Source organism: Cyprinodon tularosa, unplaced genomic scaffold (genome assembly GCF_016077235.1).
Source record: "Cyprinodon tularosa strain WSP-4 unplaced genomic scaffold, ASM1607723v1 ctg189, whole genome shotgun sequence".
Taxonomy (NCBI): domain Eukaryota; kingdom Metazoa; phylum Chordata; class Actinopteri; order Cyprinodontiformes; family Cyprinodontidae; genus Cyprinodon; species Cyprinodon tularosa.
Window position 1 is genome coordinate 85,940 of NW_024038669.1, and position 12,686 is coordinate 98,625.

The 12,686-nt window shown below is 39.3% G+C and overlaps 1 protein-coding gene across 1 annotated transcript in view; it reads left to right on the forward strand.

Annotated features, from left to right (window-relative positions):
• Positions 1-12,686, forward strand: part of thbs4a (thrombospondin 4a) — a 14,771-nt gene continuing 2,085 nt past the window's right edge. The window contains exons 1-21 of the mRNA XM_038282888.1: positions 1-223; positions 1,836-2,033; positions 2,118-2,365; positions 2,454-2,556; positions 2,636-2,727; positions 3,654-3,705; positions 3,807-4,006; positions 4,090-4,227; positions 4,321-4,401; positions 4,477-4,629; positions 4,723-4,827; positions 4,906-5,013; positions 6,576-6,735; positions 7,500-7,618; positions 7,694-7,746; positions 7,828-7,912; positions 8,000-8,096; positions 9,049-9,227; positions 9,370-9,418; positions 9,533-9,729; positions 9,804-9,976. Coding sequence (XP_038138816.1) covers positions 142-223; positions 1,836-2,033; positions 2,118-2,365; positions 2,454-2,556; positions 2,636-2,727; positions 3,654-3,705; positions 3,807-4,006; positions 4,090-4,227; positions 4,321-4,401; positions 4,477-4,629; positions 4,723-4,827; positions 4,906-5,013; positions 6,576-6,735; positions 7,500-7,618; positions 7,694-7,746; positions 7,828-7,912; positions 8,000-8,096; positions 9,049-9,227; positions 9,370-9,418; positions 9,533-9,729; positions 9,804-9,976 — 2,672 coding nt within the window. The 5' untranslated portion in view covers positions 1-141. The remainder of the gene's footprint in view (positions 224-1,835; positions 2,034-2,117; positions 2,366-2,453; positions 2,557-2,635; positions 2,728-3,653; positions 3,706-3,806; positions 4,007-4,089; positions 4,228-4,320; positions 4,402-4,476; positions 4,630-4,722; positions 4,828-4,905; positions 5,014-6,575; positions 6,736-7,499; positions 7,619-7,693; positions 7,747-7,827; positions 7,913-7,999; positions 8,097-9,048; positions 9,228-9,369; positions 9,419-9,532; positions 9,730-9,803; positions 9,977-12,686) is intronic.

Sequence of the window (12,686 nt, forward strand, 5' to 3'; positions counted from 1 at the left end):
CTTTAAAAGCTGTGCCTGTGGACAAAGATACCATCTCACCTCAGCAGAGATTTTCCACCATTGACATCCTTCTGATTTTTTTTTCCTTTCACTTTCAACAGTCTGCAGTTTTATGAAATATTTTCTTGAGTTGTGCGCTTAATGGTGGAAATGAGTTTTAAAGCTGCAGCTCTGTGGCTGCTGCTGCAGCAGATGCTGCTCACCGTCGCAGGTCAGGGTATTGGTAAGTACTGCCTCTGCAACATACATGCTTTTATACTCTTATGGAAACCATATTACCCACATTTTTATATAAATAGGGGAAAAAAAGTATAAGTTCAAATGTATTAAAATGTAATTTTACTTATCTGATTTGAAACAGGTTTATTTCTGATCTTTAGTTTAACTTTGAAATGGCAAAGTACGGTAACTCTAAATGAGATGATGGAAGAGCATTTGCATTACCTAAGCTTTCTTCCAGTCTGCACAAAACTTTTCCATAAAACTTTCTGTCACTTTGTGTTATTATTTAAATCCATCTTTACTGTGTTTGTGCATGAGAGTGTGGAGCAAATGGGTTTCGCTCCAGTGGACAAAGTTTACTACAGTTCTATAAAAGCGCAGCAGGAAGCTAACATGAAAGTCAGATTGCACACACAAACACATACGTCCATACACATCACAAAGGGTTCAATCACACATAATAAAGAGCTGTGGCGCAGCTACTCAGGAGTAATTGGACTAAACCATGATACAGAACTGCTTAAAGTCTACCAGATGGAGCATTTTAAGGTAATCTACTGCATAAAGCGTAATGCAACAGGTATTTATAAAGACGTGAATGTATTTTATTTGGAACTGACCTGATATAGCCATGCTAAGTGGGTAATGATTGTAGATTGGTGGGATGTTTTTAATGTTTTCATTACATTTTATTTTGAAGATGAACATTTAAAAAGTACGGCATGTATTTGCAAATGAGGTTCCAGTTGGAGTGTGATTCACATTCCAACAGAGTGATAACTCCATACATGTAACCAGGCCTGCAATGGACTGATTTACATTTACATGGCTCAAAATTCAGACTTAATTAAAACAAGAGACTTGAGCTTTGATTGCATAGATGCTCTCCATCCATCCATCCATCCATCCATCCATCCATCCATCCATCCATCCATCCATCCATCCATCCATCCATCCATCCATCCATCCATCCATTTTCTCATGCTTACCGTAGGTCTTTTCAGGTTTGCGGTGGGGCCGGTCAAAGGGCAACACAAGGATTCACAAAAACATACATCCGTTCACACACACACTTACACTTAAAGACAATTTAGAGAAGCCGATTAACCTAGTTATGTTTTTGGACTGTGGGAGGAAGCTGGAGTACCCAGAGACAACCCACTGCATGCACAGGGAGAACATGAAAACTCCATGCAGAAGGACCCCAGACCAGGAATCAGACTGCAATCAAACCCAGAAACTTCTTGCTGCAAGGCAACAGTGCTACCCACTGCTCCACCATGCAGCCTCTCCATCTATTCTGAATTAAATATAACCATTTTGCCAAGAACAATGGGAAAAACATTCAATCTTTGTGTGAAAGACTAATAATCCCTTCCTGAAGACCCAGCCCTTATTCCATAAACCCTTGACTCAAAGTAAAAATGTATGCCACATTTTCCTTCCACCTTATCATCCCAATAAAATGCATTTAAGTTTGTGGTTGTTCCAGGACAATAAGGATGCAATATGTTCTTTGCTCTTTTAAAGCTGCTGTTTCCTTGTTGTTTTATGCTATTTTATTACATCTGCAGAAAGAAACCCGCTCCTCTAACAGCTCTCTGCTTTGTTAGTCTATGACCTACTGGTGTCGCCAGACTGCCTGCCAGACCTGCTCCAAGGAAGCCTGAAGAACAAAGGCAGGGATGAAGCTTTCCTCCTCTCGTCCTTCAGGCTCCGAAACAAGGCTCCAACCTCTCTCTTCAGTGTGCTCAACCCCAAAGACAACTCTAAGTACCTGGAGTTCAACGTTCAAGCCAAAATGAACAAATGTGGGCTGATCCTGCCAGTTCTACATCATTTTGTGAACTAATGCTGGTTTTGATGTATCTGATTGTTGCCTCTCTTCATTTCAGTAACGCTTCGTTACAAGAAAACTGATGGCAGGTTTGGGACCACCAGTTTTAACCAAGGCTCCCTGGCAGATGGACAGGAGCACCATGTCATGATGCATGCCAGCGGCCTCCAGCGTGGCCCACCTCGTCTCAACATCTACTTTGACTGCAGACTGGTTCATACTCTGAATGACCTGCCGGCTGCATTTGGGTCGCTTCCATCTGGGACAAACATGGTGGCACTAAGGACCCTGCAGTCAAATGAACATGTAAATAACAAATCCTTGATAAAGGTTAGTTTGGTAATTCTCTAGAATTTAGTCCTTTTTGTCTTCTGTGCTTTCTTTTCTTTATTAGGACGAACTTACAGATCTGAAGCTGGTTATTGAGGACAGCATCGACAATGTGGCCACCCTGCAGGACTGTAGCAAGGAACCAGCTGAGTCTCTGCACCTGCTGGGTGGGTAGATATGCACACAAGCTCACATTGCCCATAATTAGGCACATCAAATTTATAATTTCATGTTTATTTTGCCCAGAGTTCCAAGGAGGCAGGGTGGTGCAAGATCAGACCTCCACGGAGGAGCTAAAGAGCATGTTGTCAGAGATGAGGGAGCTGCTGCTCAAGCAGGTTAATGTTTCATTATGTGTAATTATCTCAATTACATCAAAATGGTGTGGGGGGGGGAAACAAAAAATCCACAGAGCTGCTCACAAATAAAATGGATCAAGATGAAGAATATTCTTTTAAAGAGTTGTAGAGAAGGCCGCTAAAGTTAGGTGGAATCTGGGTCAGAAAATGTCTTCATATTGGTTACTGTGGAGATCCAGATGTGGCTCGAGTCAATTTATATCATTTGAAAATGAATAGTTGATAGTAAAAATCGGTCACAGTTTTAGTTCATGGATAATTTTCTGCACAGGAACTATTATGCACTTAAATATAAACGAATTAAATTATTTTAAATGTAAAATATATTTGCTTCATATTTTAATCATTCAATTTAAGTGATTTGAAACTTTTTTCATTTATAAATCCTTTTTAAATAAATGCAACTCACTTGTACTGCAATATGAAATTTGAAAAAATATCTTTATTTTTAAATAACGACCGAATTTGGGCACTCGAACGGCTCTTTTCTCTTATTTTATCTATTTGGAGAGATTGAAAACAAAATGTATTTTCTCATGGTGTTAAATCCATCACAACTTTCTGCTAGATCCAACATGATTTCTCTTTTAATGGCTCTCTTCATATTACTGTACTAACAGTATTATTAAAATTAATAATCTAAAATTATAAATAATCCTTAGTCCTCCTATTCTGATGATATTTCGTCAGGTTCAAACTAGGTATCTTAACATCTTTGTTTTAAATGTATAAGATTATTTACAATCAAGACAATATATTTGATATTCATAAGTCGGGGAATGTTGCAGGAAAGCTTTCCACACTCAGAGCAGTTATAAGAAAGAAAACCTCCATCTTAAGGTAACATCATTTCCATAACAGCTGAGAGATGATATTCTAACCCTGATTTTGATGCTTTGATGTAGATCAAGGAAACAAACTTTCTGAGGAACACTATTGCTGAGTGTCTGGCTTGTGGTAAGCAGTATAGAAAAATCAATCTAACCTTTTCAAAGTGTTAAAACACTTAATCTAAATCAGCTTGTTTTTTTTTTCTGTCTGTGTCCATGCACCCATAGGACTAGTAGGAAGCCCCACTAACCCTGTTCCAGCTCCGAGTCCCGGGAAGGTGCTGATGCCTTCCAATTTGATTCAGTGCCCAGTGGGGACCTGTTTCAGACAGGACATGTGTATCCCCTCAGAGTCAGGGGGATACAGATGTGCCGCCTGTCCAGATGGATACACTGGAGATGGGGTTAGCTGTGACGACGTAGATGAGGTAAGGATTATAGTCTCTGAATTCCCAGCGGCTGTCAGCTATTGGATTTTTTATAAAGTTTCTTCTCCGTCTCTGAGTTTTAGTGCACCTTTAATCCATGTTTTCCTGGCGTCCTGTGCGTAAACACTGCTCCCGGCTTCCGCTGTGAGAAATGCCCTCTGGGATACATCGGACCAGAGCTAAATGGTGTCGGCGTGTCTTATGCCAAATCAAACAAACAAGTATATCTGGGCTCCTTCAGTTTCTTTCAGTTCTTTTGAAGAAACCAAAACACCCCTTCTTTATTTTTGTGCCAATGTTTCTTCCTCTCCCAGGTGTGTGAAGACTTTGATGAGTGTCTGGGCCCACCTGAGAATGGAGGCTGCACCCCCAACTCACACTGTTACAACACTATTGTAAGACCACCTTGAGCACAGTGTACATATTGTAGAGATGAGGATGGCTGTCTCTGACTGTGATGTGCCCATCAGGGTTCCTTCCGGTGTGGAGAGTGTAAGGCTGGTTTCACTGGTGACCAGTTAACAGGCTGTCATGGAACCAGACTTTGCCCCAATGGTCAACCGAACCCTTGTGACATCAATGGCGAGTGCATTGTGGAGAGAGATGGAAGCATTAGCTGTGTGGTACATTGTCCCAACAGGCATTGATAACAGGTTCCCTTTGTCACTGAGAGGTACTTTAATAAACTGCTTCCGATCTGTTGTCCGATCTCTTAGTGTGGCGTTGGTTGGGCTGGCAATGGTTATGTGTGTGGAAAAGATACTGATATTGACGCTTATCCAGACGATAAGCTGCTCTGCAGAGACAACAACTGTAACAAGGTACTTGACTCCTATGACTTCCTCTCTCCCTCACATTTAATTCAACTTGCATAAAACAAATGTGTCTTTATTTTACAGGACAACTGTGTATTTGTGCCCAACTCTGGCCAAGAAGACGCAGACAGGGACGGGTCTGGTGACGCCTGCGATGACGATGCGGATAATGACGGCATCATTAATGCAGATGTAGGTGACTTAGCTTATCGAAAGTAGATTCCGCGTCTTTCAGAAGCACTTTAACTCTTTAACTGAAACATATTTTAAAAGGGAAAACCCCTGATTTTAGTGTTTTTTACTTGGAATCTGATTTGTTTCCCCTTTCCCGTTGAAGTGAAGCATCCCCGAATCATGATGCTTTCACCACCATGTTACCTCACAGGTTATGGTATGTTTAGTGTGATTTGGAGTTTTAGCTTTCCTCTACACATGAGCATTTCAATTTTGATCTATTAACTGTGTTTACATGACTTCATCTCAAACTGTAACAGGACGTCTTTTAGGTTTATTTTCCTTTTCTCCTTATCCATGAAGCCCAGATATTTGGAGTGACAGTAGTCATGAGGGGAGTGTTGGCCTAGTGGTTAGAGCAGTGCGTTTGTGCTCTGAGAAGGTTGCAAATACAGTTGTATCCCTACAGCCTGCACCCTGGGTGTCTGAGCAAGACCTTTAGCCCCACACTGCTCCCTTGTGCACCGCACAATGGCAGCCCACTGATCACCAAGGGGATGGGTTAAATGCAGAGGTAAATTTCTCCAGTGTGAGAATAAAGTTCAGTTATTATTATGTCAACAGATTATCCCACCTTATTTCTACAGGATTTCTCGAGAACTACTTTTTACTTTTATGCATTTCGTCAAGTTATCATGTACCTCATAAATAACAAATGAAAGACATTGAAGTCTATGGTCAGCTGTTATGGAGGATCAACTCTGGCATATTTAAAAATAAATACATAAATAAATAAATGCTCAATAAATAAATAAGCATACAATTAATTGCCCCCCCAAAATAAAATCAACAAATAAATGTAGGTAGACATACATATATATAATTAGCTTATTTATTTATTCGCCTTTGTAATAATTTCCTTATTTATTTATTTATTGTCCATTATAATATTCAGCTTTATTTATTACTTATTTTTTAAGTATGTATTTATGTGCATGTGATAATATTTTTGTCTGGTTTATTCTTCCTTTGTATTTTTTTACCCTATTTATTTCTTCCACGCTATTTCTTTCTGCCTGTTGTTTTTACATTTCTGTATACATATCTACCTCATTATGCAAATGAGGAGGGGTGTTTTTTTTCACCTCCTATTATTAATAGTCTCTAGATAATAATAAATTCTGACTTTTTTTTTTTTAGTGGGGGAAAAAAATAAGCAATGAATAAATAAAGTTGAGGATTATAACGGACAATCAATAGATTAGGTAATTATAATGAAGACGAATAAATAATGAAGCAAATTAAAAGAGATTCTTACATTTCTGTCTCAATGTATAATTTAATTTCTACCTACATTTATTTGTTTATTGTTTTTTTTGGGGGGGGCAATTAATTGTATGCTTATTTATTTATGGAGCATTTATTTATTCATGTTTTTATTTTTAAATATGGCAGAGTTGGTCCTCCAAAAGCTGTGAGGTGGTGCAGTTATTACCACCTAAGCCTGGGGTCTTTCTGCTTGGGGTTTGAATGTTTTCATCGTGCATACATCAGTTCTAACACTTTTCTTTTTTTTGCAGGATAACTGCTGGCTGGTCCCGAATGTTGACCAGAAGAACAGTGATAAAGATTCCCATGGCGATGCTTGTGACAACTGCAGACTAATTAATAATCCCTTACAGAGGGACACTGACAAGGACGGGCTGGGAGATGAATGTGACGACGATATGGATGGAGATGGTGAGGGTGTTAATATCTACTACTTAAATTCTGTATATCAGAATTAAACTCATTTCTTTCATGATCACATTTAGATGGATGACACGTGACCATCCCCTGTATCTAATGCTTAAATCAAACTTGTTTAAACAAAACTGAAGGCAGTCTTCTGATGAAAACATAACCAGGGAGAGGGTTATCCAGAGTGCAGTCCATCTGGACACGAGAACCGTCCTAGAAGAAGGCAGATGGAAAAAAAATGTATTGCCTTCCCTGATCTCACAGACCTTTCTCTGTGAAAACATCCTTCTGCTTTTTGTGTCTGTTTCCCTCCACATCATCTGCCGGTTAGATCCTATATCAGGGGATATAGTGAAACAAAGCAGTGTAGAAAATAAAGACAAAACTTCAACTACACTCTTAAATGTCTTTCCCTAAAACCTTTACAACATACAATGACATTTGATTTGCTTGGGTGGAAAAATCTTGCCTTTTTGTTACCTTTTAATGTTGCATGTTTAGTACCCTTTGTTTGGTGTTGGGTTTGGCGGTGCTCCCTCCTCTTGGTCCTTTGCTAATGTTTTTTCCTTTGCGTTCTGATTGCTGAGAATTTAATCATGTCTGTCTCGTCATTTAGATCATTTTTTCCATGGCCAGCCGTTGCCAGGAGCTGAGGGCCACTGGAAACTATTACACCTTCAATTTAAAACAAATGCTGCCATCTGGTGATGCATACAGACTGCTATTTATGCCCTATCCAACTGTGCTTTTAAATATGCTTCCAGGTTTGAAAAACATTCTTGATAACTGCCAGCGAGTCCCCAACCCAGACCAGACAGACAGAGACAATGATGGCGTAGGGGACGCCTGTGACAGCTGTCCTGACATGGTCAACCCCAATCAGGTAACAGAAAACCCACCCAGAGAGATTTCTCCTCTATCTCACCATGATCTAATTGTTTGTGTCACTGACCTGCAGTCGGACTCAGACGATGACCTCGTCGGAGACACCTGTGATGACAACATAGACAGGTACAACCTTTGTTCCTGGCTGGTTGGTTCAAATGCGTTTCGTTCTTTCTTTTACATGTTTTGGCTTTTTTTTATTGTCAGTGATGGTGATGGTCACCAGAACACGAAGGACAATTGTCCCACTGTCATCAACTCCTCTCAGCTGGACACGGACAAGGATGGAATGGTTTCATCTCGTTTATCAAACACTTTGTGATTCTCTGATTCATGTTACTGTTGTGGAGAGAACCAATCTATGGTCTCTTTCTGACAGGGAGATGAATGTGACGATGACGATGATAACGATGGAATACTAGACGGTGATGATAACTGCAGACTGGTTCCCAATCCAGACCAAAAGGACTCAGACAGTTTGTATTTATTCATTTTCTTTCATTCTGTAAAGCTTAGGTCAGACGTTTGCTTACACCTATTATGATTAGAGGGGCATCTTTGTCCTGTTGGGCAACGTCAGGTTAAGCGAAAGAAAAAAAACCTGGAAGTTCTTCTGCTGTTCCATCTAAGCCAGGGGTCTCCAACCCTGATCCTCAAGATCTACTGTCCTGCAGATTTAAGATGCATTTGTGCTCCAACACAGCTGATTCAAGTGACTGAATTAACTCTTCATTATGCCATTGAGTTTGGCCATTGACTTGATTCAGCTCTAGTTGAGCAGTGATGCATCTAAACCCTGCAGGACAGTAGATCTTGAGGACCAGGGTTGGAAACCCCTGATCTAAGCTGTACAATGCTCCAGTAAACAGACACACAATATAAGGGTTTAACCACTTAGTACTGTGGTCTTGGATTAAAAAGCAGGTTTCTGAGTATTTGTTACCTTGTGGAAACAGTTTCCACTACATTGTGGTCACTTGCAGGTTTTTGTGGGGACGGTGGTTTCCATTTGAAAACTTTTTCTTGGGTTGGGCGTTAGGTTTAGGACTAAAATGTGAATTCAGTTTAGGTTTAGTTTAGGATAAGTTTGGGTTTAGTCGTGTGTTGGTAAGGATGTTGGCTATTGAAATGAATGCAAAATAATAAAGGTGAACTAATGATGTTTCAGTTTAACTCTTTAACTCAAACAGTCAAAGGCAATCCTAAACAAATGTGTTTTTAGTCTTGATTTAAAGGAACTCAGGCTTTCCGCACTTTTACAGTTACAGTTGTAGAGATAAGACCATTCCACGTTTAAACAAAAAGGCTTAAAAAAATCCTGAAAAGCCGTCTGATTGATATAATCTTTATGCACATGGTGAGTTTAACTGTTGAAGGCTATAGTTTTGTCTTTATCTGTTTAAAATAAGCTCTAATTATGTATATTAGTGGACAAAGTCGGCGATGCCTGCGAAGGAGACTTTGACAAGGACAACGTGATTGACATCATCGACCACTGCCCAGAAAACGCAGAGGTCACGCTGACCGACTTCAGAGCCTACCAGACTGTGGTTCTGGACCCAGAGGGAGACTCACAGATAGACCCCAACTGGGTGGTACTCAACCAGGTAAGCAACATGACTCACCAGGCCTTCCTTCCTCCAGACTTTTAAACCCTTTTGCTATGCAGTGCTTTCCAGAATGTCTCTACTCATTAAAGTTCTCAACTTATTTGGTTAAAATTAATCCACTGTATTTCCCCCCTTTCAGGGTATGGAGATAGTACAGACCATGAACTCTGATCCTGGTCTTGCTGTTGGTAAATACATCTCTATCTTTTTCTTGTCATCTTTAAACAAGTTAAATTATTTCCCATCATCCTTGAAGAATCTTCTTGTCAGTGATGTTGAATGTCTGCTGTGTTTTTCTCCAGGCTATACAGCTTTCAGCGGAGTTGACTTTGAGGGAACCTTCCACGTGAATACAGTGACTGACGATGATTACGCTGGTTTCATTTTCGGCTATCAGGACTCATCCTCCTTCTACGTGGTGATGTGGAAACAGACTGAACAGACCTACTGGCAGGCCGCGCCGTTCCGAGCTGTCGCCGAGCCGGGAATACAACTCAAGGTTTGTGCAGGTGGTGAAATCTGAAATCAGTTTGACAGTGTCCTTCTTGATCTTGCATGGCTCTCCATCCACAGGTGGTGAAATCTAAGACGGGTCCTGGTGAGTACATGAGGAACTCACTGTGGCACACAGGAAACACAACAGACCAGGTACGCCTTCTGTGGAAGGACCCCAGGAACGTTGGCTGGAAGGACAAGGTTTCCTACCGCTGGTTCCTTCAGCACAGACCACAGGTCGGATACATCAGGTACAAGCAGACATGCACAATCAAACCTTAGATACGGGGGGGATACAATATGTTTTCAAATATATGTTCCACGACAATGGCGTAACGACACAACAATAGGCCCATAAGCAACATTATCTGGGTGGGCCCCATATGAAGTACAACATGTGATAAAGGTTTAGGATACGGCGACAGTTCCATAAATCGGCCAAGAACAACAACTCGCATAGTTAGGAGCTTTACAGCCCCCCTCCTCACCCACACTCTCTCCATTCATCTCCTAGTCGCAATCTTTACTCACTGTAGCAACAACGTCCACCTCTCCCTCTTCGGTTTTCCCTTTTCCAGCAGATCTTTTTTCCTTTTTCTTTTCTGGATTCCACTTAAGTACCTCTATTTGGTATCCATTGTCTTGGACACATTTTACTTAATAGTTATGGTTTTAATCAACGCTCTGGATTACCCATAATTCGTAGTGTAAAACATAAAATACTCAAATGCATCCTTCTTTTAAGATCTTTATTGCGGTTTGAAACATATTATATGAGTGTATTTTTTACCAACTGTCTAATGAAGTATACACAGTTATTAATATGTAATTAAAAGTACCACTGTCTGCTTTGCTATTGTTGCCGTCCTTAAACGGCTCACCATCCTGTTGAAATCTGGCGGTATAAATACGCCAGATTTATACCGCCAAATAGGCAGTCCCTTCAGTATCAGGTTGGTGTAAGAGGAAATTTTTGAACCATAACACCTGCAAATTGCGTGGGGGGTCTATCAGGTGTCATTGACGGGGCCCCTTAGGGGTTGTGGGCCTGTACCGATATTTACGCCATTGTTCCACGATAGGATTTATCCTAATATAGCCACTCATTTAAACAAAAACAATGCATTGGGTTTTTAAAAATAATATAGCTCTGGAAAAGCCTAGGAGAGCTGGTTGTCACTCTGCTGAATGGTAGGCTATTGGGCGGTACGTTGCCAACTAGTGGTTGCTTGTATAAGAGGCTTAAACAAAGTACAACAATGACATGAACACCTATGAATTTTTTTTTTTATATTTAAGGTCTATTTGACCATATTTTTGGATTAATACAAATATTGTCTAATGAAATATCACGGTTTAACAAAATCCCTTTATTGTTACACCTCGATTATATGCTGTATAATTTAAAGGTTTACCAGCGGTTCTGTTGACGTGAATTTTATATGTGTCTTGGGGCTTTCAAAACAAGAAGTGGGCGCAATATATGCATTTATCATGCCTTTTGTTCTACATATAGTCCAGGTTCTAAATACAGGCTCATATTCTACATAAAGGCCTTTATTTTCTGTCAGATCCCTCATTATGCGACCCTACACCATACAGTTTTTCTTCGCATTAGCAATCGTGTGGTATAACCAGAGTGATAAATAGCCTCTCTTAAATTTGCGTCCAAGTCGAGAGGCTTAATGTTATCAACTTATTTTATTTATTTTTATTTTATTTATTTATTCATTCATTTCATTGAATACCAAAAAAACAGCCTATCAAATTTTTGATATACTAAAAAATAAAAATACACCTCCATCCATACATACCTACATATCCATCTGTATACATTACATACATATATACACACACAGACATACTACATATGTATTTCAAAATTTTAAAACAAAATGAAATGAAAGGCAGCAGAAAGATCTTATAATATCTGCCCCTTTTTTCTCAGCTCTGAAACTAAACAGGGGAAAAAATTGTTATCTTCTGCAACAAAAACAAAGTCAGTCGCCAATCTCAACTAAACAACGATAGTATGAGCTCACTTTATACTATTTCATACTTCTTCAAGAATCCAGTCTTTAACATTCTCTTAAACATGTGCAGTGATTTGGCATTTTTAACATCATTTTGTAGTTCTTTCCACAGTTTGACTCCTTGTATCGAGGTACATCGTTCTTTCAAACTGGTTCTGAATTTGGGTTTCTTAAAAATCTGTGTCCCCTTAAGGTTATAACTGCTCTCTCTCTTTGCAAAGATTTTTTGGATGTTTGAGGGTAATGTATTTAGGTGTGCCTTATACATAACTAACAAAATATTATAATCAACTCAATCATAGAATTTCAATAACCTCAATTTACAAAACAATATATTGGATGGGTATTTGCCATGTTTTCGAGTAATAACTCTTATAGCCCTTTTTTGCAAAACAAAAACAGATTTTGTACTAGTATAACATGCCTTTCCCCATACCTCAACACAATAGACCAAGTGTGGAACAATTAATACATTATACAACATATACAGTGCATGATCGTTCAGAAAATCCCTTACTTTATAAAGCACTGCAATTGACTTGGCTATTTTTGTTCTTAAATAATTCAAGTGGGATTTCCATGTTAATCTCTCGTCAATAATCACACCCAAGAACTTCACCTCACTAACTCTACAAATCTCTACACCATCAACTTTAAATGGAATATTAACAGTTCTTTGTCTCCTTGTAAATAACATATAATTTGTTTTATCCAAATTTAAAGATAATTTATTAAGTTTAAACCATTTTTGTATTTGCATAAATTCTGTTTGCATTTTTTCTAACATCCATTCTATATCTGTACCTTGACAAAAAAAAGTGATATCATCCGCAAATAGGACACATTTGAAAAACCCTGACACATTTACCAAGTCATTAACATATAGGATGAACAACTTTGGTCCAAGTACTGAACCCTGTGGAACTCC